Source organism: Camarhynchus parvulus, chromosome 3 (genome assembly GCF_901933205.1).
Source record: "Camarhynchus parvulus chromosome 3, STF_HiC, whole genome shotgun sequence".
In the NCBI taxonomy this organism is placed as follows: Eukaryota; Metazoa; Chordata; class Aves; order Passeriformes; family Thraupidae; genus Camarhynchus; species Camarhynchus parvulus.
The window spans coordinates 99396381-99422283 of record NC_044573.1 but is presented as its reverse complement, the minus strand read 5'-3'; the positions used below and the strand labels follow the sequence as shown (position 1 = coordinate 99422283).

General features: G+C 38.0%; 1 protein-coding gene across 3 annotated transcripts in view; it reads left to right on the top strand.

The window, feature by feature from the left end:
* The window catches only part of MDN1 (midasin AAA ATPase 1), a 92314-nt gene that overhangs the window by 11093 nt on the left and 55318 nt on the right, over nucleotides 1-25903 (top strand). For all 3 annotated transcript variants that reach the window (XM_030945989.1, XM_030945988.1, XM_030945986.1), the window contains exons 6-33: nucleotides 482-694; nucleotides 1899-2030; nucleotides 3514-3617; nucleotides 5543-5657; nucleotides 7181-7374; nucleotides 8386-8467; nucleotides 9148-9243; nucleotides 10224-10336; nucleotides 10872-11020; nucleotides 11121-11181; nucleotides 11675-11886; nucleotides 13325-13428; nucleotides 14400-14544; nucleotides 15199-15295; nucleotides 16536-16649; nucleotides 17274-17421; nucleotides 17586-17696; nucleotides 18515-18666; nucleotides 19124-19302; nucleotides 19664-19872; nucleotides 20948-21094; nucleotides 21825-21966; nucleotides 22121-22255; nucleotides 22332-22470; nucleotides 23433-23571; nucleotides 23663-23793; nucleotides 24283-24427; nucleotides 25502-25631. In XM_030945989.1, coding sequence (XP_030801849.1) covers nucleotides 482-694; nucleotides 1899-2030; nucleotides 3514-3617; nucleotides 5543-5657; nucleotides 7181-7374; nucleotides 8386-8467; nucleotides 9148-9243; nucleotides 10224-10336; nucleotides 10872-11020; nucleotides 11121-11181; nucleotides 11675-11886; nucleotides 13325-13428; nucleotides 14400-14544; nucleotides 15199-15295; nucleotides 16536-16649; nucleotides 17274-17421; nucleotides 17586-17696; nucleotides 18515-18666; nucleotides 19124-19302; nucleotides 19664-19872; nucleotides 20948-21094; nucleotides 21825-21966; nucleotides 22121-22255; nucleotides 22332-22470; nucleotides 23433-23571; nucleotides 23663-23793; nucleotides 24283-24427; nucleotides 25502-25631 — 3838 coding nt within the window. The remainder of the gene's footprint in view (nucleotides 1-481; nucleotides 695-1898; nucleotides 2031-3513; nucleotides 3618-5542; nucleotides 5658-7180; nucleotides 7375-8385; nucleotides 8468-9147; nucleotides 9244-10223; nucleotides 10337-10871; nucleotides 11021-11120; nucleotides 11182-11674; nucleotides 11887-13324; nucleotides 13429-14399; nucleotides 14545-15198; nucleotides 15296-16535; nucleotides 16650-17273; nucleotides 17422-17585; nucleotides 17697-18514; nucleotides 18667-19123; nucleotides 19303-19663; nucleotides 19873-20947; nucleotides 21095-21824; nucleotides 21967-22120; nucleotides 22256-22331; nucleotides 22471-23432; nucleotides 23572-23662; nucleotides 23794-24282; nucleotides 24428-25501; nucleotides 25632-25903) is intronic.

The following is a 25903-nucleotide window of genomic DNA, read 5'->3' as shown; positions in this document are numbered from 1 at the left end:
TTCATTCACTGAGTTTAATGATCTTATACTTTGGCCTCTACAGAAAGAAGTAAATACTCACACGTATCCATTTAATATTCATATTTGCATCATTTGAATGCAACTGCTGTTTGATTTGTCCTGTGATTTGGATCCATTCCAATGACTTAATTTCATTCATATTGCAAATTGTATTTGATTGACATGAGTTGTGACTGAATAGTTACTGTGCCTTTACTGACAACTTAGTGTGAATTCCCCTTGGCATCAAGTTGTATGTATACTTTTCATTAAGTGTTTCACCTGTAATAGCTTTTTTATGAAATCTATTTTGATATCTGTTAATAAATACAACTTTAGACTCCTTTATTTTATTTTATATGCAGATCTGCAGGCCAAAATTTTTCTTGTTGTTAGACTCACTTTCCTAATTGTTCTGTGTGGTACAACTGTAAGAAAAGTAATTTCAAGTGTAGTAACCCAAAATTTTATGTTTGAACAGGAAAATAACACCAGCAATTTTGTTTTGGTTGAATCTGCCTTCACAAATCTTCAAAACCTTGCTATTGCTGTATCATATCAGACTCCTGTTTTATTAGAAGGACCGATAGGATGTGGCAAAACTTCTTTAATTGAATATTTAGCAGCTGTTACAGGAAGAGCAAAACCTCCTCATATTTTGAAAGTTCAGCTTGGAGATCAAACTGATAGTAAGGTAACTGATGGATTTGTTTGGTGTTTGAATCATGTGACATGACTTTTACTTAAAGCATGGACTTAATTTTCTAGTAATATAATGTTATCACCCAAGGACCCCAGCGCCCAGCTCTTTAGTAGTGGTCTTAATATTGGTGAGAATGAATAAATAAACAGGAAAAATAACTGTTATTTTCCAGTAGGTTTTAAATTCTTTGCGTAATTTGGCTAAACCTGTATCATTCAAATTATGTTTTATCAGGGTTTTTCTATGTGGAAGAGCACTTTTGATTTTTTTTTTCCTTAAATTTAAAAAAATGGATTTGTATTGGAAAAAGCAGGATTCTGGTGCCAAAGGTTGTATGAACACTCTTATTTCAGTTTAAGTGAGCTAATATCAGTTTAATCTGATGCCTTTTATTGTGATGTAAAGGTGAGAGAAAGTAAGATGCTGGGATGTTGAGATGACTTGCAGTTACATATTAATGACTAAGCTCTATCTGTGGATAATTTTATGTACTTCTCGTTTTTAATACCGAATTTTGGAGCTTGAGTTATGTTGTTTAGCACAATTTATTTTTAGTTTTTAAAGGTGGTTAGTATCTACCAGAAGTTATCAGAAGGTTTTTATCAGCATCCATAAGCACCTTTCTTGCTTGCATGGAGCACCTGGTTTCACCATCTCACAGACTGTATCTTCTCATATACAAGAGTAAGGCCGCCATATTTAAGAAAAAGTGGTGAAGTTCAAGGTATAAAATATGTAGCAGTAAAATCACAAACTCAGTTTTTAAAGCAATGCTTATATTGAAGTTACAATTTGAGAGAAAAGCAAAGCTTTGACTGGATTTGACCTTTGAATAACTTGCCTTATAGTTCTGTTTACTACCTCAGTCACAGACTTTTCAAAAACATAAACTAAAGCTTGGTGTGACCCTAGACAGTTTCCTGTGTTACTTTAGATTGCTTGTAAATCAGGATGGCACAGCTCATAAATTCGCTTCCAATTAGCTGGTTTGTTTTAATTATTTCAGTTAAATTGCCACCGGAGGTGGGAAACTTTTCTTCTTAATTAAAAAAAGTGCAATGCTGGGCACAGAGAGCCAGATTGTTTAGTGAGGTAGAAGTAAAGTGTCACTTCTGTCCCCGCTTTGGTCATATTTGCCATCCTTTCCCCTGGGGAGGCAGTGCCCAGGTCTCTGATGTGCCTGTTTCTGTCACAGACGCTGCTGGGCATGTATCGGTGCACAGATGTACCAGGGGAGTTTGTGTGGCAGCCTGGCACCTTGACACAAGCTGTTACCAAAGGTCACTGGATACTCCTGGAGGATATTGATTATGCTCCTCTGGATGTGGTATGTAGCTTTATGTTTGCTTTAAGGTACTGGTTTTAATGCCCATGATGGCAGTTTTGGGAGTCTGATCACCAGGGGTCTGGAGCAGCACGCTGAAAGTGCTGCTGCTTTTAGAAGGGCTTAGAAAGAATTCACCTGTCTTGGTTCACATGTTTGCACACCTCATTAGTTTTTGTCTTTGTTACAGAGTAGTCATGACCCTGACACCGATCACAGATTTCACTCTGAAAACTGGAGTTGACACTGATAATGCGTCTGATAATGTATCTATTTAATAGTGTTTTAGTGTTTGAAACCAAATGTGGCCCTAAACACCACAGAATATTGTCAATATATGAGGCTTTAGACTCCTTTTGTTTGTGTGCCCTTTTTTCCCTTCCACATATTTTTCCTTGCACATTTCTTCTGTATTAAAAATACGGATGCTGTTGCACTAAGCATTATAAGTTTTAACAGATTTCCTGTTTTTTTGGCTCCAGAACAACTAGTTAGTCAATCATCCTTGCCTCTTGAAGTAATGGCTACTGAAAACAAGTCATTTGCAAGCATGGTGTGATAGAGATGCTTTGCTGCATAGGCCTGCTGGACGTTCTGCTGGTTGTTTCCTTTCATACCTGTTCCATAAAGCATCCTTTGTGTGACTGAATAACCTGTCAGTTTGTTTATTAGGTTCTAGGCTTTCTGGTATAGAGATAGAAAGTGTATAAAAAAGCAAGTGAATAGAGGTTGTATGTACAGACAGTTCACTGCTAGGAGGTTGTGCACTTTTTTGCTTCTGTGGATTTAGCTCAGTGCACTCATGATGAGCATACCCTGAGAAGTATCCTGCATTCACCAAATCCCTTTCTTCAGTCCTCCTTGCAGGCATCCCGTCTGCTTTCTCCATATCAAAGGATCTCTGTGCTCCCTCTGTGCTGAGGGGTTGGTGTAGTCATACCTCCCTTCTTTCTTTCCACCACCATTACTGTCCCTCCTCAGGGAAGGATAGATTTTATAAATAGATACCAAGCTCTCCTGGGGTAGCAGTGTGTACACTGAAAAAGGATTGTGGTTGAGAATGTCATCCTTGAGGCACAGGTCATCTTTGTTCAGGCACATAAACAAAATAAAGCTTCTGATTTGTATATGTCTAATAAGTAATCTGATAATTTTAAAATAAATAGTTTTGATTTGGACTTGAAGTGTACTGGCTGGCATTTCCATTGTCTTACCATTAAATTTGAATATGGGAGGCAAAAAGGTAATAAGTAAGCATTACACCTTTGGCTTCCAATGCTGATTAAAATTGCTGGGAACTCTGCAATTCCTGTTAGCATCACTTGGAAGTGTATCTCTGGAAATAGCAGTTGCTGGCAATGTAATGGTGCTCAGTGGCATTGCTCCAGCATCTCAAGTGTGAAATAAGTATGGATGGTTGTGCTGTCTGTTAGTGTCACCAAAAAAAAAAAAAAAAAAGTTTTATAATTTTCCTTTTTCTCTCCAGATCTCTATCCTGATTCCACTTTTGGAGAAAAGAGAGTTACTGATTCCTGGTCGTGGTGACTGTTTAAAAGTAGCACCAGGATTCCAATTTTTTGCAACCAGGAGGTAGGTTTGTAAACTTAAATGAGATTGAGAACATGGGTATCCTATTTTTAAGTCCAAGGTACTTTTATAGGAGTGTTTTAGCAATTTCCAATTAACTAGCAATATAAGTCATAGAAACTGTGAATTTTTTTTTTCACTTAAAAGCAGCCTTGGGGTGAATGCCAATCTTTCTACAGAAAAATAGCTTCAGCAAGGCTGAAGAAATGAACCTTGCTAGGAGGAAACCTACAAAACCAACCCATCACCAAGACAAAATACCACTCATAGGAATGTGTGAAAAAGGTTTATTATTGATAATTATGAAATAGCTATAGTGTCAATATAGGTGTTTGTAATGTTTTCTAACCAGAAAAAGATACAATATGCTCTGCCTGATTGTTTCACTGTTGTAGTGGCTCCTGCCTTGGATGTCAAAATAACTTTTTTGTATAGGAAAAAGTAATACTGTATCAAGGTTAAAGGTGAGGAGATCTATATAGGGAATGGCAGTTACATGGTTTTCGAATGTTTTGTAGTTTGTTTCAAAGCCTTTAACAAATTTCCCTGCTTTTGTCTTACTTCTATAAACTTGTTTTTCTGATCTGTTTTTTCTGGAATCGAGTCTTCTGTATTTCACTCCTTTGGTTGCCTCATTTCATAAGAATTTGTATTTCTTTATGCATGGTTGTCATGGTTTAACCTCAGTCAGCAACTAAACACCACACAGGCACTGGCTCACTCTCCTGCAGCAGGATGGGGGAGAGAGTTGGAAGAGTAAAAGTGGGAAAAGTCATGGGTTGAGATAGAGTTTAGATAAAGCAAAAGCTTTCCACACAAAGAGACAAACCCTATCACTCTGAGCATCCCCACCCTTCCTCCTTCTTCCCACAGCTGTGTATGCTGGGCACTGCTGATATGGCATATGGGATATCCTTGTGGTCACTTGGGAATCTGATATGGCATATCCTGGTGGTCAGTTGGGATCAGCTCTCCTGGCTATGTCCCATCCCAGCTCCTTGTGTTCCCTCACCCACCTCTGCTGGGTGGTGCTGGTGCTTTTCTGAGAAGCAGGAAGGGCCTTGCCTCTCTGGAAGTCCTGCTCAGGGGTAACTAAGACATCTCTGTATTATCAGCACTGTTTGGGTCACAAATGTAAAACACAGCCCCACACCAGCTACTATGGAGAAATTTAACTCTGCCCCAGCCAAAACCAGCACATCAGTGAACAGTTTGTATAGCAGCAAATTATAATTTTCATTAGGCTTGTTAGAGTAGATTCTGTAAATCTGTTCAGTTTACAGCTGGGAAATAGTGTTTAACAACTGAAACCAAACACAATACAACAAAGAAGAAAAAATTTAATGAAAACCCACCAGAAAACAAAAGCCAAACCACAACCCCAAATCTAATGCTTTGCATGTGCAAGGCTACTTCTTACAATGGATAAAAACACATGGCTGAATAGTTATTGCTGTAGTAAAAGAACAAAGAGAATGAAATATATGATGGAAAGAGCTGGGTCTGGAGGACAAGGAAGAAGAATTGTGAAACACTGTGGAGGGGACAGGGCTGAAGATGTTTTTCCTGCATCTCTGCAATAAGATCACAGATCCTTTAAGGTACTTCACAGGCCACTTCTGTCAGGTTTCTCCCTTTACAAAAGGTTCTGTGTATTGCTTCTGACAGACAACTGATAAGTCTTTCTGAAAATATCTCAATGGAGATTTTGGCATATAGGAAGAAACAGACTGTGATAACAAGTAATTTGGAAAGCATGGATAGGCAAGGTGGGGTACATGACAGTACAGTGACAGAATCATTTATGCCTGTTGCATTATGCTGTAGCAGCTGTAACATGTTCTTTGATGCACAGAAATGCACTGAAAATGCTGAATTCTTCAGCCACACTCAGCATGCTGTGTTTCTTCATTGTTGTTTTGATTTAGGATATTCAGCTGTGGTGGAGGTTGGTACAGGCAGCAAAGCAGCCATGCTGCTCTTCTGGACAAATACTGGACCAAAATACATCTGGATAACATGAGCAAAGGAGAGCTCAAGGAGGTATGGGGGTGTGTTGCTCCATTGTGGCATATGAATAATTGTTTCATCTTAGGGTAATAAATGTTTTTCAGTAGTTAATTGAATCCTTATTTTCTCTTCAAGTTCTACAATAGACCCTTACAATTTTAGCTTTGTGCTGCCAATTTTGAAGTAAACAGGCAGTTTGTCAGGAAAATTTGGAGTGAATTGAACCAGGATTCTTGGAACTTGCCTTGACAGACACGATTGTCTTTGTATGGGTCTAAGAATGAAGTTACTTTGCTGCTTATTAGCCCACAGGGCCTTGAAAGCAGAGAGAAATAGCAAAAAAGAAAATTGAGTTTACTCTAATTTGGCATTCTAAGCTTTGAGCTGAAAAAGAGTTGGTCAGTTATCAGATAAAAATAACTGCTTCTATTACCATCTTTCTTTTGTTAGCATCTCTGGGAGGTGTTTGCTCTGTGTAGTTCTTCAGAAGATTAAAACAGCCTAGGGGTCATATGAAAATTCAATTCTCTGGAGATTCTCCTTGTAATAGAGCTCAAAACAGGATCTGATTCTAGAAGAACCTTGGCTGAGGGAAAACGTAGTGAATAGTCTCTAGCAGAAGAGTGGGGGAGAAAGTTCTGAATTTTCTAGAATGGAGAAGACAGTTTTTCCAGTAGAATTCATTCACTCCTTTGGTCTCATTCAGCAGCCAGCACAATTATAGGTGGTCTTAAATATCTGTAAGGTTTTTTTCCTCTCTTGTCATTTCTCAGCTAATTGTTAGGACTGGGCTATCAAAACCTTATGAAAAAAACAAAACTTCAATGTTAGCTATGTCTCTTTCCACCAGGTTGTTTTTATTCTTTTTCTGAAACTTTGTAGCTTAAGTCACAAAAATGTATAAACTGAGCACTAAGATTCCACAGTGGTACACCCACTTGCTTGCCTTGAAAAAAGTCTCACGATCTTTTTGTTAATCTTAAAAGTCTGTCCGGCAGGGTAGGACCAGTTTTCCTGGCCTGTATCTGTGAAAAGTAATTTTGAGAAGCAATATTTTGGTTGGCAAGCTTTAGTGGAAAGAACTGAGCTGAAAGGAAATTACAAAAGAAAAATTATCCCGTTAATGTGCCTTTGTCAGCACAGTGAATAGACAATTTAAATGCAATATTAATTTAGTCAATAAAATAAGGGTGGGAGGTAAGGACTTCTGTTACCAATTGTAAAGTTGTAAACTGGTCATGGTTTGGGTTCAGATAGGATTGAATGTACTTTTTATTCTTCCTGTTGGTGTTTGTGCAAATGTATTAAATTATCTGGAGTAGAGTTGAGCTGGAAAAATTTGGTTTTGACATCAAAATCAGTATCATAGTAGTCATGATTTCTATTTTCTTCAGGTAAGAGATTGCAGGAGACCAGTTTCATGTGGCTTGCTAGCTATATCTATTGAAGCATCTCCCAGTAAAAACTGGAGTGCTGTTGGTTTCTTTCCAATGTGGATGGGTTTGTTGTTTTGTCATTTTGTTTCATTTTTTTTCCTTTTTTGTTTCTGGTTTCAGATCCTCCAAAGGAGATACCCCAACCTTGCTCTTGTGACAGATCACTTGCTAGACATTTTCATTGACCTTGCAGGAGACAAGTATCAGGCACCAGAAAACAGTGCTGCTGGCTCCAGTCACATGCAGGAAGCAGCATCAGAATCGAGATCAGAACATAAGAAACCAAATCTGGAAGGACGAGAACTATCTCTAAGGTTGTCTTTTCTTATATGATTATTGGAAGTCAGCCAGCTACAGAGACAGAAGGGTTTATTTTTGTTATTTTTCTTAATTTTTAAGAAATAATGGTGATAGCTTAATAATTAAATGTGAAAAACTGGGAAATACATTTTTTGTTTTAAAATAATGATTAATACATCATTTAAAGAAATTAAACTAATTCTGGATTATTTCAACTTCCTATTTGCTATACTTACTTTTTGGGCAGCATGGGGGAATGTGTGGGTTCTGTCATGTGCAGTGCTTTGTTGGCATCAGGCCATATGAATTTATTCTTAATTATTGTTAACACAAGATATTGGTACTAGTTAAGAACTGGAAGGTGCTTATAATGTTATCTCAGTAGCTAGAAAATAACATTTTCAGTAACTGAGTATATTATCTTGATTATTTCATGCTGAACACTCAGCATTATAACTTAAGGTGACTGAAAATAACTGTATCTGTAATGTACTGTAATTTCAGAAATTCTGTGATGAAATGTAATTTGATGCTGAATTATTTCTTCCTCTCCTACCAAATGTCAGTTCTACTCATCTGGAATTTCTGTAACCAGCAGTGCTTTGTGAATTAGTTAGTAAATGCTAGGTGTGGGTAGTACCTGATATTTTTGTAGAGCATAAGAATGACAGTTTTTTCTAGAATAAAGTTTCCTTTTCTTGCCTTTTGGAAGATCTTGTTGTCAGTAAGGAATCTGTATCTTGAAAAAATGGGAGGTTTAGACCTTTCTGGATTCTATAATACCTTTGATTTTACAGTTAAAGTTATGATTTAATGGGAGTATGTATGATCTGTTCATAAGCAATGTTGGTCTGTGCTCAGCTGCCCCTCAGAATTATTGTCCTTTGTGTCTTCCCATGTACAACTTGCACAGCAATTGCACATGCAAGTGCCACAAGATGATGTCATGACCCAAGCTGAACATGAAAGACGGTGCTGTGTATTTTGGCATGTTTGTACCAAATCTTTTTGGTTTTTCTTTTTAGAGACCTACTGAATTGGTGCAGCAGGATTGCTTGCAACTTTGACAGTAATTCTTCAACCCCAGCAGTGAATATTTTTCAGGAGGTGCGGTAAGACTGGGTGCAGAAATTGATCCAATTGATCCCAAATTCTAGTGATGTCTCACGAAATGCTCTCTTTGGGAATGTGAGATGGGAATTTGTTTGGTTTTGTTTTGAAGCAATTGGACTGTAGTTGGAATGTTTGTGATCTCTCTGATCAGAAGCTTTTGTTGCTACTAGGAAAGTTGTTTGCAGTAAGGTGCTAAAAGAATTTTGTGCTGTCTTACAAACCACATGGTGGGAAATAATTGTAACTGATACAAGCTGGGACTGTATGTGGCTGAGACCTTTCTTTTTCTTGTAATATGGGGCTACTTTTCTTACCTACTCATCAGTTTACAGTATAGGTTGAGGACTTTTTGGGTGTGCATCTGTTTAGAGGTAGTTTTGAGATGTGAGATCTTATAATGTTACTTCCATCTCCATTTTGGTCCATTAGTCTAAAAACAGCTTTTGTGGTTGGGCATTGAAAAGTTTTTATTTTTGGTGTAAACCCACTACATTACAGAGTTTAGAAGTTCTTATTGCATCTTTTTGAACTCTGTTGTTTAGCTCCATCAGAGGACAGTGAAATAGTTTTATTTGCAATGGTTGGATTGGATTTGGGTTCCTTTAGATTAAGATGATGCTTTGTCAGATAAAGTCATACAAAATTAGTTTTCAAGTTCGTTTTCTCCTTGACAGGCACTGGACTGTTTCACAGCCATGTTGTCCAACCAAGGGAGCAGACAGAAAATGGCAAAAGTTATTGGAAGTTACTTAAACATTTCCAAAAAAAAGGTATGGTGAGCTACAATTAACATGATCTTTATGGGTAGTATTCTATAGCTTGCAATTTTTCTATGATTAATTTAAATACATTACGCTACTTTTTATTTTAAATTATGCCCACCTCTCTGTCCCAAACAGTTTTTTTTGCTTTCTCTTTCATCCCAGGATCTGTTTTTCTCCTATTTTATCATCAGCTGCGTTTCTTTTTTTCTCTCAAAGTTCCAGGCAACCCGTTTTAGAGCAAATGGCCTCAGGATGTAAAAGGATTTCACAGCTGGAGCAGCACAGCTGCCTAAGCACATGATATCACTATATGCACAGGGTAGCAAAGAATGTGTTTTTACTTAAGTGGTTTACAGTGAATGTTAAGCTCTTAAACAGAGAGATCAGAGAGAAACATGATCTTTACTGCTACTTATTCTGTACTCGCTGATTACAAAATCAGCTGCCTCTCTGGAGCTCTATAAATTACAGAATTAAACAAAATAACTTCTTTGTCAACTATTTCTGAGTAGAAGTCTACAAAGCAAATTCCCTCTATTGTTACTTTAAGTTGACAAATGGATCCCCGAATCTTCTGTGGGTTTTTCTCTTTGTCCTTTGCATTATTTCATTACAGGAATGTATTATTCCCTGCAAGTGGCAAAATATCCTTGTTTACACAAAGGTTTTTTTTTAAAGGGAGACTGTTTGTTTATTGTTAAAATAATTGTTCAAGTTTGTGTAGTTGACTACTGTGGAAGTAGATGAAGTAGAAATACAGTGGCAAAGACTATTACCAAGTTATTAAGTTGAAAGTTGTTTGTACAGATAAAAACACTACTGAGGTCCTTCACTGTTTTAGGTGATGATTATGTGAAACCTCCAAATTAGAGAATTTTACCATTAAAAATTAACTTGCTGCAAAATAATACTGGTAGCATGGTGTGGGTGTTGTTACTGTGATGTAAGCAACATTAGCATTGCAAATGCTGATGCTTTTTTCACAGGTGGAGTTCTTCTGTGAACTCTATAAACCGGAAATTTCAATGCGAGAACAAGAAGTCTCTGTTGGAAGAGTGACTCTGGTGAAGAAGCAGAACCAGGCTCTCACTGTTCAAAGGTAGAATATCCTGTAGTTTCCATGTGAATTGAAATATTCTGTGGGGGAATAGAATAGACTGCAGGTCACAGGGTTTAAGGAAAATGAGAATTGGGTATTCTCATTCTAATGAAAGGAATGTGAAAGCTCTTTCCCTTGCAATCTAAGTTTTACCTGGTGTATTTTTAAGAGTGTCTGCATCATGCTTCTGGCAGCCAAAGCATAGAGATTTTCAGCTTCTCTGAACTAGAGTGTCTTCAAAAAATGTGGATCCACAGCTGTTATAAAATGATTGTGGTGGCTCTGCCTTGGTCGAGGGAGATTTTTGTACGTGTTGGTAACTTCATTGGCCAGGAAGTTATTTGGAAACCCTTAATTTTTAGGTTGTATCTTGAGAAAAATGAGTATCTTAGAAGGGTATCTTAGAACTATTTCTTTTCAGACCTATATTAAAAAAATCCTAAATCAAACCACTCCACTAAAAAAATAATAAAGGTAAAATTGAAATGAGCTCCTTGATAAATTTTAGTTTGGGTAACTTGCTTTGTTTTTCCAGAGCAAAACATACCTTTGCTGCCACACGGCCATCTGCAGTACTGATTGAACAGCTTGCAGTGTGTGTTGTCAAAGGGGAGCCTGTGCTCTTGGTTGGTGAAACAGGAACTGGCAAAACCTCAGCAGTCCAGTATCTAGCTCATATTACAGGTAAATAATGTGTGAAAATTGTAACTTACATGAAGATAATGTGAAAAACAGCAAACGAACAAACCTGCAAGTTGATGGTGCTTTTCATCTCTGTTTCAAGGACACCGTTTGAGGGTTGTCAACATGAACCAACAAAGTGACACAGCAGATCTCTTAGGAGGGTGAGTCACTGATCACTGTTTTGTCTGTTCTGCAGAAGAAATGGGCAGTATCTGTTACCTAGTAGGATAAATGTCTTAATAAGCGTGTTTGCATGCAGAAACCTTCTTGTCCTTGCTGAAGAGCAGAGCAGTTTCACTGAATTATGTGCAGAGCTGTGTGTGATGAAGTCGTTCAAAAACACAGCCCAATGGCTTTAAAAATGGCTAAGCTGTTCGATATATATCTGATGTAATATTCACTGGACAGATTGTTGGGTAGTATTGCGAATATTTTGCTTATCAGGGTGTTCCTGTCTTTACAAAATCACCTCATGGTGCATTTAAATATGTGCAATTCTGTTTAGTTTGTTAGTTTAGTAAAAAACTTCAGAAACAAGGGTTCATCCATGCAGCTTATTGTTGTTTCAAGTAGCTGGTTTTGGACTTGTTGTCTTTCTTAAGTTCACAAGTGACTCTGTCTGACATAAGTAATTACTCTTTTACTTCTTTTCAGTTACAAGCCTGTGGATAACAAGCTGATCTGGCTCCCTCTGCGAGAGTCTTTTGAAGAACTCTTCTCTCAGACATTCTCTAGGAAGAAAAACCAAACATTCTTGGGACACATTCAGACTTGCTACAGACAGAAACGTTGGCATGATCTGCTAAAACTAATGCAACATATTCATAAATCTGCTATTAATAAAGAAGTAAAAGAAAATGCATCTGGTAAGACTTCAGATGGATCAAACACACATTAGTGCTAAACCATGCAGAGGGTAGATGAATACTGGTGAATTTTATTCTTATAAGTTGTGTTTGTTTGATGTCCAGGGTTTTTTCCCTTCCCCTATATTACATCTTTTTTTTTCTGGTTTTGAGAATTGCAATGTCAACATTGCAACGAGACATTCTGAACAGTGTTAGAACAGTGGTTGGGGTTTGTTTTGTTTTTCCTTTTTCTAACTCACCTCTGCTGTTAGCTATGTTTGAGAGTGTGGAGATTGTCTGCCTTGTGGTACCCTTGACATCTGGTCTCCACTCAGTACTTGTTTGCTGTGCTGGGGAGCAGTCCTGCTTGTTTGTGTGTCACTCTTCTGTGTGAATGCATTCACACTTTCAGCCCTGGAACCTGCCTGTGTCTCACAAACATGTCCTTTTTAAAAAACAAAGCAAAACAACAATAACAGAACCAAACCCAAAGTAATAACTGTTTTAGGGTAAGAATTATTTTTAAGATCTTGCTTTTGCCTTGGTTCCTCTGTTAGTGATGCTGACTGGCCTGGTGCTTTATTTTGTTCCAGAGTGGTTTTATCTCCAAATAAGTTCTTCTTGTTTTATACTTCACAACCCATTTTGGGGCTGAAGTGATGTTGATGCTTTGCCTTGCTTGGAGTTGTTTCTGGTTCTAGACCAGCAGAACAAGTGAAATTGTTGCTTTCATTCCATTTGAGCTAAGTAAAAGTAATTACGAACTTTATCTTCACTCTTCTTTTAACTGGTTCTTCTGAATATGCAGAAACTAAAATAAATGCCTGCAAATGTAAAAAAAAGAGTGTAAAGAGTTCTTGGACTTATTTCAGGAATTGACAATCCTAAAATAAAGACAAGCTGAAATCTTGCAAAGTTTCTTAAGGAATTTTGATGTTGTATGTAGCTCAGGTAGGGATTTTAGCAAATAACTTAAATCAGTGCTATAGTAAATATTGTTTATCTGATAAGCAGTAGTATGTTAATTATTGATACTGAAGTGTTCATTATTAATCTGTTCTGTCAGAAGGGTTAGAAATTTGGATTTATTTTTTTGACATGTCTCTTTCTGTCTCTGGAAATTAGACAGTGGTAACAGTCATGCTGGAACAAAGTGCAATATAAGTATTTGTTCCTCATCTGGGAATGAATAGCAAATTATCTGAGCACTATTCACATATGGGCACAGTTAAATTTAAAAAATAAAAAACCACAACCACACATGCAGAAAACCAAATCAACAATATTAAATTCTTTTTTTAATTTGTGGTTTGTCATCTGAAGGACTTAAATTTTTTTGTTGCTTGAGCTTACTTTTGTATCTCTCTGCTTGAAACAACTTGATTAAAAAACTGTTGTGAAACATTTTTGTGCTACTGTTCTGATGATACAAACTTAAAATTTGCTTTTCTTGCAGGCTTACCACTGAAGGAAAAGTGGGAGGCATTTGGTCTTAAACTGAATCATGCTCATCAACAGATGAAAATGACAGAAAATGCCCTTCTCTTTGCATTTGTTGAGGTATTTAGATATTTGCATTTTGATGCTAGGAGGAATAAGGAGAAGTATTTAAAAGACTTTGCAATCAGTGTTATATAAGTTGCTTCCTGGCAAGAGCCATGCTATGAAGTAAAACGTGTGCCATGATAACTCCATGAAATCAAGTGTGCAGATTCAAGGAAGCAGTGGTGCGATGGGCAGTGGAGACTGGTTTATGCTAGCACATTAATTCTGTGCTGTATAACAGGAATTAGGACTGGTATGACAAAAATATCAGTATGTCACATCTTCTTTTTAATTCTAGGAAATTAGAAAAAACTTCTTGATCAGTCTCCAGTAGGTCTTGCTTCTGACTAGAGATTCCTGTGAAGGATTTAATATTAAGAATCTGTGCTGTTTATCTAGAAGTAATTTTTCCAAATGTTTCAAACCTGTAATATGTTTTGAAGACATTATGTGTGATTAGGAAAAAACATGAGGTTTATTTATGCTTGTTTATTGTCACCCCAATAATCTCAATATATTCTCTCAAATTTCATGTAAAGTGTGTGAAATGCTGACCAGTCCTCTATAGAAAAATGTATTTGTGAGTAGTTGGAGAACCTCTGACTTAATATAGTGTTAATTGATAGGGTACAGATTCCTTAGGAGCATAATACTGCTTGTATCTTTGGATTTATTCAGATTAACTTTATTCTCATGTGGTATTGCACCTATGCACCACAGTGCTAGATTGCACAAAAAAGAGATCTTAAATCTGTCATGTTTCTGGTAACTGATACAATGGTATGATAACTGTGTGACTTCTGTGACTGGCAAAATGATTGCTGTTATTGAGAGAGAGCAGTAAAACTGCTACTGCTGTAAAAGGTCTGGAATTGCCATTTGTCTAATCAAGCCATAGATTGCACACCAAGTAATTCCAGTATCTGAATGCTTCAGTTGACGCTTCATTCCTGACAACGTGATTAACAAATTGATCTTGCTTTTAGGGTACTCTGGCACAAGCAGTAAAAAAAGGAGAGTGGATTTTATTGGATGAGATTAACTTGGCTGCAGCAGAGACTTTGGAGTGCCTGAGTGGTTTATTGGAAGGATCATCTGGTTCACTGGTGTTACTAGACAGAGGAGACACAGGTACTATTTCTATGCTTGCTTATGCCTTATCTTGGTATGCAGCTGGGTTCTCTATCCTATGTAGCTCAAAATAAGTTGAGATCATTTACCATTAAAATGAATGTGTGCACAAGAGAGCAATGTGCTCTTTGTAGATTTTATATTTCTTTGCAAGAGTTCCAAAACACTGGTCTGTTCTCAACAACAGTGTGAGCACTGCTGTGTAGATAGTTAACTCCCTTTAGGGATGTAAAGATAAAAAACTACAGTTGCTGAATGCTGCTCTCAAAAGCTACAGAGAGAGGCAAATGTTGTGTGAGCATCCCAGGCTTTATTTTCTTCTGGCTGAGGGAAGCACTGGCTATTGTTTTGAAAGAGGCAAAAGGAGTTCCAAGTTTAGGACTCACGTAATGTTTGAAATGTTTAGTGTTGTTACGACATCTTTCTACACACAAAAAAGTCAGAGTTTTACTTGCCTGTGGCTGTTGTGAAGATGCAGGTACTTCTGATAAAATCACATGGGATTATTCTCTGAAAATTCTTGATGCTGGCATTTTTAAGGAAATGTAGTAGTGCAGCAATAGAAAATTGCCTTAGATCAGATACACCATATTTTAACATATAAATATCCTGTGTTTATCATGAACTTTGTCTTTTATTTCTGTTTTGCTTTAGAGCCTCTTGTCCGTCACCCTGATTTTCGCTTGTTTGCCTGCATGAATCCAGCTACAGATGTTGGAAAGAGAAATCTTCCTCTAGGAATAAGAAACAGGTAGGAAATAATGATTCTGGGACAAAATAGTCACTGTCTTTTTCAGAGTTTAATTAGTTTCAGGAGTTTACCAGTAAAGAATGCTTTATCTGAAGCCTGAGGATGCAAGTATAAACTCATTTACTGCTTGTGAGAGATGTATAGTGAAGGTTTTTCATGACATAGAGTCGGCAAAATACTTGGAAGTAGCTGAGCCATAAGCAAGTGGTCTAGCAGTAGTGTAGAGTGTTGTCATTGGGAGAAGGAAATTATTATCCCTCACATTTAAGCTGTCAGCACCTGGGAATGCTACTGCAGCATTCCCAGGTACTGCAGTATAATGCTAAAAGCATTATGTTCCTGATGGGAGTGAAAAAGACAGGTAAGTGCTTGATGTCTGCTTAGCAGCCTTTCTCTTAACTCAGAAGTTTTGATGATCCTTGCAAAAACCTGCATATCCAGTCTTGTTTACTCAAAGGGAAGGTGGTTTGCATGGTGGCACCAAGGTGTGATACTCAAAATATTTGATATGTGGTCTCAAGGCATTTAAGCTGTGGCAAGGCAGTTGGAATTGTGGTAAATCCATTCTTCAGTACCATTACCTATTCCTGTATGCACACATCTCCTCCTTGATGCAGTTTCACTCATGAGTGCCAAAAGTTGCATGTGGAGTCCCTTCCCAGATTCATAAACGCTGGGCAAGACTCTGGAGATGCACCAGCTATGTGTAACTAGTAATTTTCTAGTTATCAGTGGCAAAGCAAGGCTTTATTGCTCTTGGCTCTCTTGCAGAATAGTGAAAGGAAAGAAAATGAGTGTAATACAGAGGAAAAGAGACTTCAGCATCAGCATAACTTGCTAAGTTTAAAAGAATTTATATTTCTATTTGTCAAAAATACCTACTACTATTTGTCAAGAATAGCTACTGCTGTGTCAGTACTTCGTTGTTTAGGCTGTAACATTTGAGTATCTATTGCAAATTGTTTAAAATTGTAATTTAAGTCACACTGTTCACTATCAGTCTAAGATGTTAAACTAATTCAGATAAATTACTTGCAAGTATTAGTAATACCTTATTTTTCAACTGCTCTGGTTCTTGAGCCTGTCTGTAGGTTTGACAATCTATAGGTCTGCAGCTTTAACAATCAGTATTCTGTTACTTAAAAATTTAAAATGCTATATGCCATGAGATGTATATATAATATGATTTTTCAATATGGTCAGGTGTTTTAAGTGTTACAGATTGATTTGATTCTTGCAGGTTTACTGAACTTTATGTAGAAGAATTGAGAAATGAAGGAGACTTGCAGATTCTTATAATGGATTATCTGAGAAGCTTGAATGTGAGCAAAAATACAGTACAAGGAATTGTGAAGTAAGTTGACTGTAATATTTTTAAATTCTTGATGAAATAAGTCACAAAAAGTAAGTATGTGACAATAGTCTGTGGTTAGACTGCTTTGGGAAACACTATAATACTCTGCAGCAGTTGGCACAGTTGTAGGAAACGAAGAGTAGAGACATTCATCTTCTTAATTCTGCAGGTTTCTGTATTTGTGGGAAGGAGATTTTAATTTTTTGAAACTCAGAATTGTTTTCTTGGTGGCACCAGTTAAATAGCATTGTTGTTTCAGTCCTCTTTCACGTCTGAGAAACTACAATGGTTTGCTTCTGTAGATAATTCTGAAGAAAGTCTTGTGTGTTTGTCTAGAGTTACCTTTCTTTCCCTTAGTGTAAGGTGAACTATCTCATGTTTAGAATAGTTGGAGTTTATAGACACTCTCTGTATATTGAGCTCTGTCAGAAATATGGCTCTAAAAATACTCTGTTGCTGTGCTTCACTGACTCTACAGATGGCAGAGTTTGGCATGGCTTTCCTAACCTGGAGCTTTTGAGAAAAGTAACAGTTGGGGATAAACTGAAGTGTTCATACTTGAGCTTTGATTCCTTGGAGCAGTGGTCTGATCAGTAACAGCTCTATGTAACTGTATTTTTGCAGCTTTTATTTGTCTGTGAGAAAGGAAGCAGAAACCAAGCTGGTGGATGGAACTGGCCACAGACCTCACTACAGTCTCCGTACCCTGTGCAGGGCACTGAGATTTGCAGCATCTAATCCATGTGGCAGCATAGCACGCTCCCTGTATGAGGTGATTACCTGGGCTGGCATGTATTTCAGTGTGTATTCACTGCAGAGGTTGTTTGGGTAAAAGATAATCTTCTCTAAGTTCAGTATTGAACAGAAATGGTTCTTTAATCTGTATGTTTTTTCCCTATTTTTCATGTTATAACTGAAAATAATTCTTCTTCTTAGGGCTTCTGTTTGAGTTTCCTGACACAGCTTGACAGAGGTTCTCACCCAGTGGTTCAAAAGCTAATATGCCAGCATATAGTTTCTGGCAACATCAAAAGTCTTCTCAAGCAGGTAAGCAGCGCTAAGATTATGAAGAGCTGTCTAGTATTTAAAGTAGAATTTATTTTGAGTTGTCTTCCCTCGTTTTTTCTCTACATTTCATTCTTGCAGTTCTGTTTTTCATTTTACAAAGTTAAGAAGTGGAAAAAATTAAAGCTGTTCTTTTCTAGTTTTTTTCTTTGCTTGAATGTTGATGTGTTAGCTGGTTTTATTTGTTAATTTGAAGAAATTTGGAAGCCTGAATAATTAAAGCACTGTGGAATGTAGGCAGCTTAATGCAGTGGTTCCAACTGTAAAGCTTTCACAGACTTTGGACAAGCTTTCTCAGGCTTTATATTTTTAGGCTGAATGCAGAACATATGGATATGAAGAAGCATCTGTGCTTTGTCTCTTATGGGAAAGGAAGAATGTCAGTAGTGCTGGGAACCCAGCATGAGTTTGCATGGGGGATGGGGAAGCCATTTAAAGAGATGGGTATTTGTTTCAAAATAAACTCTTTCATGCTGGAAAATGTGTATAAATATATTTTAAAAAATTAAAGCAAAGCTCCTGCTTGTAAATGCCCTTCAAAATTCAGTGCTAAGACTCTTGAGACATTTCTATCTTCATGCCACTGGCAAAGATTTCTGCTTCATGACCCTGAAATAATCTGGTCAGGTTTTTCCTGTAATTTGCATTCTGTGGCAAGGGGACAGTGGTTACTGCAGGAGTGCTCAGGGATTAATTTAAAATTTCTTTAGAGAATATGTAGCAGTGGTGTAATGTAGTTGTTTTCATTAGCAAATTGAAACCCATCTGTATAATCTGTTCTTTCTATCATGTCTCCTTAGCAAATACCGAAACCTAAAGGAGGGAGTTTCATACTTATAGAAGGGTACTGGATTTCAGCTGGGGACAAAGAACCTACAGTAGATGAGAGTTATGTGCTCACCCCTTCAGTTAAGCTTAATCTGAAGGACATTGTCAGGGTTGTGTCTGCAGGGTAAGTGTTTTAACTTCTTAACTTAAAAAAATAATGTAATTATGTTTGTTTAGGCCTTGAGTTGTTGGTGTCCCTCTAATCATTATTGTTTGGATGAATAATGTCTATTTTCCTTCTACTTTACAGTTAACTTTTCATTATGGAGTGACTTGAAATTTATACATGTGTTTCTTGTTTCCTTAAATCATCTTACTGCCATACCTAGTTTTATTTAAATTCTGATCTAGAAATTTGCAGTTAGAGTAACCTGCTTATTTTGCACTGCCATGAAAAGCTTCATGGGTAGCTGTTAGCACTTGGGAGTAAAGATATTTATATTTCCCTATGTGTGATCTTGGATACCCCAAATGAGTTAAGTGGTGGTGTTTTGATAGTGTGATTTAACAATGTTCACATCCTGTGTGTGAGAAAGTCATGGCTCATGCTTCTAACCCACTATTTTGGTCATGGCTTTTAGGACTCATCCAGTACTGATTCAAGGAGAGACCTCTGTTGGTAAAACCAGTTTAATTCGCTGGTTGGCTGCTGCTACTGGGAATCATTGTGTAAGGATTAACAACCATGAGCATACTGATATCCAAGAATATATTGGCTGTTACACATCAGATGCCTCTGGAAAGCTGGTATTTAAGGAAGGTAAGTGAGCCTGTTCTATATACTCCAAATTCCTGTCTCATTTCAGTGGCTGGGGTTTTTTTTCCCCTTTTCTGATTAACTTGTCTGGTTTATTACAATGGAGAGATGACCTGTCATAAAGTTAGTGGTTGCAATTTAATGATCATCACTTGTGAATTTCAATGAATTTTGGAAAGTCTGATTGTGCTTGTCCCATGGGACCTAAAGATGCTAAGCCAACAGTTTAAACAATACTGTTGCTTCCTTCTCTGGATTAGTGTTCATCCTGCATGAAATGGGTTGCTGAAAGTATCTGAGTGCGTGCTTCTGTTAGATTTGCTTTTTAAGGTTTTTAACTAGGCATTTTTCTGTTCCCCCCAAGGCATTCTCATAGATGCAATGAGAAAGGGCTACTGGATTGTTCTAGATGAGTTGAATTTGGCTCCCACTGATGTTCTGGAGGCTCTCAACCGCTTGTTGGATGATAACAGGGAGCTGTTCATTACTGAGACTCAGGAGGTTGTCAAAGCTCACCCTCGCTTCATGCTGTTTGCCACACAGAACCCTCCAGGTCTCTATGGTGGCAGAAAGGTCTGTATGATCTGTTCCTTTTGGGTAGCCAAGACTTTAGGGAGTTAATCTCTCATACATAAAGTGTGATGTGAAAATGTTATGATGTGTAGCATCGTGAATCTTTCAAGTGGGAGAGAGCTGAGGTGGCTGTGGACTGTCACTACAGCTGGGCTCTGTTTAGGTGAGTTGCTTGTTTCATGGATACACAAGTTCTAATTAATTTTAGGACGTTTTGAGATTTAAGTGATTTAGTGACCCAGAGTTCAAGTATGTTATGCTTGAATTTCTTGTCCAAGAGCACTAGAAAAGCGATTCTACTTAGGCTTTAGAAGTCCATTTTGTACTGTTTCTTGTCTGGAATAGGTGATTTTCTTAATGGTGACTGGTGTGGTGCTGTGCTTTGAATTTGCGATCAAAACAGTGTTGATAGCACAGGGACGTCTTAATGATTGCTGGGCAAAGCTTGCGCAGATTCAAGGCCTTTTGTGCTTCTCACACTGCCCCATGAACTTGTGGAGTAGGTGCGGGGTGCATGAGAAGCTGTGATGGGACCCAGCTGGGACAGCTGACCCCAGCTGCCCAAAGGGATGTTCCATGTCATATGACACTGTGCTCAGCAGTCATACCTGGGGGGAGGAGGAAGGAGAAGGGGTGTTCAGTGTTTGTTTCCCTAAATAACACTGGTATGTGATGAAGCCCTTATTTCCTGGAGATGGCGGAATACTTGCCTATTGATGTGAAGTGATGAATGAATTGCTAATTTTCTTTGCTTGCATATGCACCTTTTGCTTTACCTATGAAACTGTCTCAGCCTAAAAGTTTTATCACTTTTACCCTTCCAATACTCCCATTGTAGGGAGAGTGAGCTTGTGGCTTTGTAGTGCTTAGCTGCCTATGCCCTTAAAACACCCAGTCCATTTTAAAGCTTTTTCCTCATCCAGTCTGTCTCTTATGCTTTCTTTCAGTGTTTATGTGTGTGTGTGTTAATTTGTATGCTGTGACACTTTCCTTATTTCCTTTGGATGTGTAGGGGAACATCTATGAGCAATATCAAAGGAAAAAGTTCAAACAGTGGTGTGGTCTCATATTTTAGGTTTTGTCCAGAGCCTTCAGAAATCGTTTTGTGGAGCTGCATTTTGATGAACTGCCAAGTGCTGAACTGGAAACCATCCTGCACAAGCGATGCAGTTTGCCACCTTCTTACTGCAGCAAGCTTGTCAAAGTCATGTTAGACCTGCAAGTATGAGAGTATTTTTTCTTTTAACATAAGAAACGCAAACATACTTCAAAGTAGCATGCACAAAGAAATAGAAATTCCTTCGGGGGGTGGTATTGTTAGCTGAAGGATATTTAAAATCCTAAATCACAGAGAGAACCCACCAAGGTACTAATTTTCAGTGGTTAAGACTAAGGCTAGGGAAGGTGATGTCAGATTTGAGAGAAAGCTAGGAGCAAAAAAAAAAAAAAAAAACAACCCACCAAAAAAACAGACACCTTGGGATTTAGTGTGTAGAATTATCCCTTGCTCTGGAACCAAAGCACAGTATTGGATTTGTAGGGGTCTTTGGGTCGTGTGAAATTTGGTATTATTTTTACGCAGTAATAGTTGGTAAGTTCAGATACTCCTGTATTCACCAGATATTTGACACTTAATATGTAGCTAAAACTATCTTGTGTTTAAAAGCAATTACTGCAGCACAAACTGGATTTTGTTTTATTCCAGGTACCTATTTTATTCTTAGTTGGTTTTTAAAAAATTACTGTGATCTAAATTATTTAGTTCCTGATGCTCATCAAATACCTGCCTAAAAGGAGTTAGTGTTTAGATGTTGTGGCTCTGCTGAACTTTTTTTGGTAGTTTTTCATGGAATTTTCTTGTTGCAATGTCACTGCAGAGAGGGGTGATTAGCTTTGCTAGGAGTATTTGGACAGGTTGATGAAAAAATACTTCACATTTGTTCTTGTGGCAGTCTTACCGCAGAGGTTCCACGGTGTTTGCCGGGAAGCACGGATTCATTACCCTGCGGGATCTGTTCCGCTGGGCTGAGAGGTACCGGCTGGCAGAGCAGCTGCAGAAGGAGTATGACTGGCTTCAGCACCTAGCAAATGATGGTGAGCTCTGCTGCCCCAGCTTTTCTAAGTGTCTGTAGAATTGCTTTCCAGTCCCCACTTCTTAAGTGTAAATATTTGTTTACCCAGCTAACAAAATTACCTGGGTAATAATTACCCAGGTAGTAATTGCTTTCTCTCTTCCTCTGTTTTGTAGGTTTTATGCTTCTGGCAGGTAGAGTCAGGAAACAGGAGGAGGTGGATGTCATTCAAAATGTCATTGAAAAACACTTCAAGAAAAAAATATATCCTGAGTCTCTCTTCTCAGGGGAAAGTGTCAAAAAGCTACTGGGTGAGTTTCCTAGAGGGGCCCCACTGGTAGATCTCTAGATGGGACTGAAGCTGATTGATTGCTTTGTGTTGTGCAGCTAAGTCTTCCACATGGATGTCAGTGATGGACAGTGATTTCAGCCATGTTGTCTGGACTCAAGGGATGAGGAGACTTGCCATTTTGGTGGGACGAGCCCTGGAGTTTGGTGAACCAGTACTGCTGGTGGGAGACACTGGGTAATCTTGCTTTTTATGGTGTTCTGTACCAGCTGCTGAGCTGGAGACAAAATGATTGTGTGGGCTTCAGTTCTGCTTTCATCTGGGATGTTTTGATTTGAGCCTGTCTCATAGCAGACTTGCAGCTGCTGTTTTTCACAGTTCCTTTCTGAGGGGAAGCAGATGCATCTCATTTAACCTGTGTCTTTGATGGGTTCATCTGCACTGTGTAACTACCTAGAAGTTACATAAAAGGAGGAAAATGAAAGTGAACTGTCTTCTGTCCCCAGCTTTCAAGTTCCCCTGTAGAATCTCACTGTGCCTCACAGGGAGGGGCTGCTTTTGGGGTATTGTGATATTTTTCTCTTCAAGAGCACATTCAATTTGCATGTTTTATGAGCTTGAATATAATCTTGCTACCACTTCTCCACCTCATATGTTGTAGTGGAGGTCATGGAAGTAGATACTGTCTGCTCTTGTGCTGGTTATAAATTTGTAGAGTAAATTTTTATGGAAGAGAAAGAAAAAAAATGCAAGAAAAGAGAGAAGGAAAATTTACTTGGGTAGTAAATGAAAACTAGACGCTCAGCAGTTTATTCCATCAGACTTAGGCTTGGTCTGGACATGTAGCATTTCCAGTTCAGTGAAATGATAGGCTGGTTGAGTATCTTGAAGGGCAAGCTGAAATCATTTTGACTTTGAACATGCAGAAATCCATCAATCCAGCTATTGATTTAAATTTAATTGATTTTAATTTAATTTAATTTTAAAAGGTCTCTTGTGCAAATCAGCAACAGTTGTGCCAAAAATGGCTTCACTTTGCATACATTTCTTTCAAGGAAGGGAGCAGAAGAAAATTTGCATGCTGGGCCTTTGACTCATAACTCTTCAATGAAAGTATGAATCCTGTCCAAAGTGAGCTGATTGCTTAGTTTGCGTCTTTTTTTTAATTCATCCTTTTTAATCAAATTACTTGGTTGTAGGTGTGGTAAAACCACCATTTGTCAGATCTTTGCAGCATTAGCAGATCAGAAGCTGTACTCAGTGAACTGCCACCTGCACATGGAGACATCAGACTTCCTGGGAGGGCTGCGACCAGTCAGGCAGAGGTCCAAGGAGCAGGTTTGTCTTGCACCAGTAATACCTTGGATGGTGTCACCATGGAAGTAAAAAGTAGCAGTTACCACTTCTCACTTTCTTTTCCATTTCTTAGGAGGAATCTGATGGTTCTAGACTCTTTGAGTGGTGTGATGGACCTCTTGTTTTAGCAATGAAGGAGGAGGGTTTTTTCCTCCTTGATGAGATTTCTTTAGCTGATGATTCTGTACTAGAGCGGCTTAACAGGTATGTCTGAAATGTGGTAGTACTAAGCATCCTCAATGTGCCTGTTCATTATCCAAACATAAGTGGGGTAAATCTGACTTCTTTTAGGCACTTTTGTTTCCTGGCTTAGGTGGGCTGCTCTCTTGCTGAAAAGGACAATGGTACAAATAAAACTTGAAAGTAAAATCTCTAGTTTACCATTTGCAGTATTAATGTTTTCAACGTGCCAGAGAGCTCTTGAAATTATGTATGTCTTGTCAAATCCCAGGACAAAATCTGGTTTTCCCCCTCTTTTGTGTGTGTGTAAAGAAAACCCCTAGAACAACTGAAATATAAATTGAACTTCATGATCTGTTTGCAGCAGTATTCCTCATTTTAGTCTTTTCTGTTACCCATTATATTGGGTAAAGGAAAGTTTATCCAGGCCAATTAATGTGATTTTCATTTTTAAGTGATCTTTTGAAGTGTGGAGCAAAATTTAAACAATATTTTTTTTTACCTTCTCTCTAGCGTTCTGGAAGCTGAAAAGACATTGGTACTTGCTGAAAAAGGTGGCCAAGATGATGAGGAGAATGAAGTAGAACTGTTAGTTGCAGGAAAGAAATTCCGTATCCTTGCAACCATGAACCCAGGAGGTGACTTTGGGAAAAAAGAGGTAAATGCCAAATCATCTGGAAGTACAGCATGCATCTTCTGGTCATTACTGACCATTAAGTGGTTGGAGGTGCAATGCAAAAATGCATCATGCCAGTTCTGGCATCCAGTGCTTTCTAGTTGGCATCTGCTTCATTGCTTTAAAGGAGGATTGGGGTGAATCTGTTTTCTGCCACTTCTGTGGCATTATAAATGAATACTTTGGCATTATAAATGACTACTCAGCAAAATGTCAAAGGAAGCTTCAGGCCTCTAAATACCCTAGTTAGTCTTGGTATATAGAATATTCAAGTACAAGAGCTGTGGCTTGTGAAGTAAGTAAGTCCAGGTCTCTGGGGTAGTACAAAGTTGCATAGCAGATTTTTCTCCTTAATGATGTTCAGAAAGTGATGGTCATCTTGTGTTTCTTAGTGAATAATGAACATCACATCCCAAAAAAGCTTTTTCATTAAATGAAAAAATTTGTTTCTCAAGTTGAGAATTAAGTAATTTAAAACATGTTTAAAAAACCCATTAGACAATAAAACCCTGCAACCTTTAAGCAGTGTTGGAAGCTAGGTTTATAAAAAAGAACCAAAAGCTCTTTTATTCAAAATAAGATGGGTACTCCATTTAAAGTAGAGGTTTCTGAAGTAGAGAACCACTCATTGAAGCCATGTGTTTAAGTAGGATTTATTTCTGGATTGCATATTTGCTACTAATTTTTGTTTGACCAATTCAGCCAAGGAAGAGAGGAATTAAAGAAACGAGCTGTAATTGAAGGTGAATTTCCATGTCCTACAATGAAACGGAGCTTTGGTGATTGCAGACCAACTCAGTTTCTTCCCATATTCTTTTGAACTTTCTATATCACCCATTTCCTGCATTGATGCCACTACTAGAAGTCTTAAAAATCTTCTTTCAAAGATTTTCTTACGAAGTGTCTCTGTCAAAATTAGAAGGAAGTATCTATCTTGTTAATTTTATTTATTGTTTACAAGTACAGTGACTGCAAGGCTGTTGTTAACTGACCTTTAGGGAAGATGTTGTAAATGAATCTTTACTTTAATTGCTCTGTCACTCTGCTTGTTTGCAGCTTTCCCCTGCACTGCGCAACAGATTTACAGAAATTTGGTGTCCACAGAGCAATGGCCGCGATGATTTGATACAAATTGTAAAACACAATCTTCATCCAGGATTGTCTCTGGGTGCAATAAACCACAAGGGTAGGTATTTCTGTGTGTTGATACTCAAATATTGCTAAGAAAGTAAGGAGTTTTGGAGGCTGCCAGTCTTTCCTCAGGGTGTACACACTGTCACCTTTTTTCTGCTATGTTTCTCCCTGAGGACAGTGTGCTATATTCTGGAATTTGTCCTTCTCTGTGTATCTTATATGTCTAGCCAGAAGTAAATTCGGGGCTGTGTTTACTTCACCATCCAGGTAGCTGAACTATCCCCAGTCCTTCAGTGTCCCAGCTTGGTTTTAGTATAGAGTGTT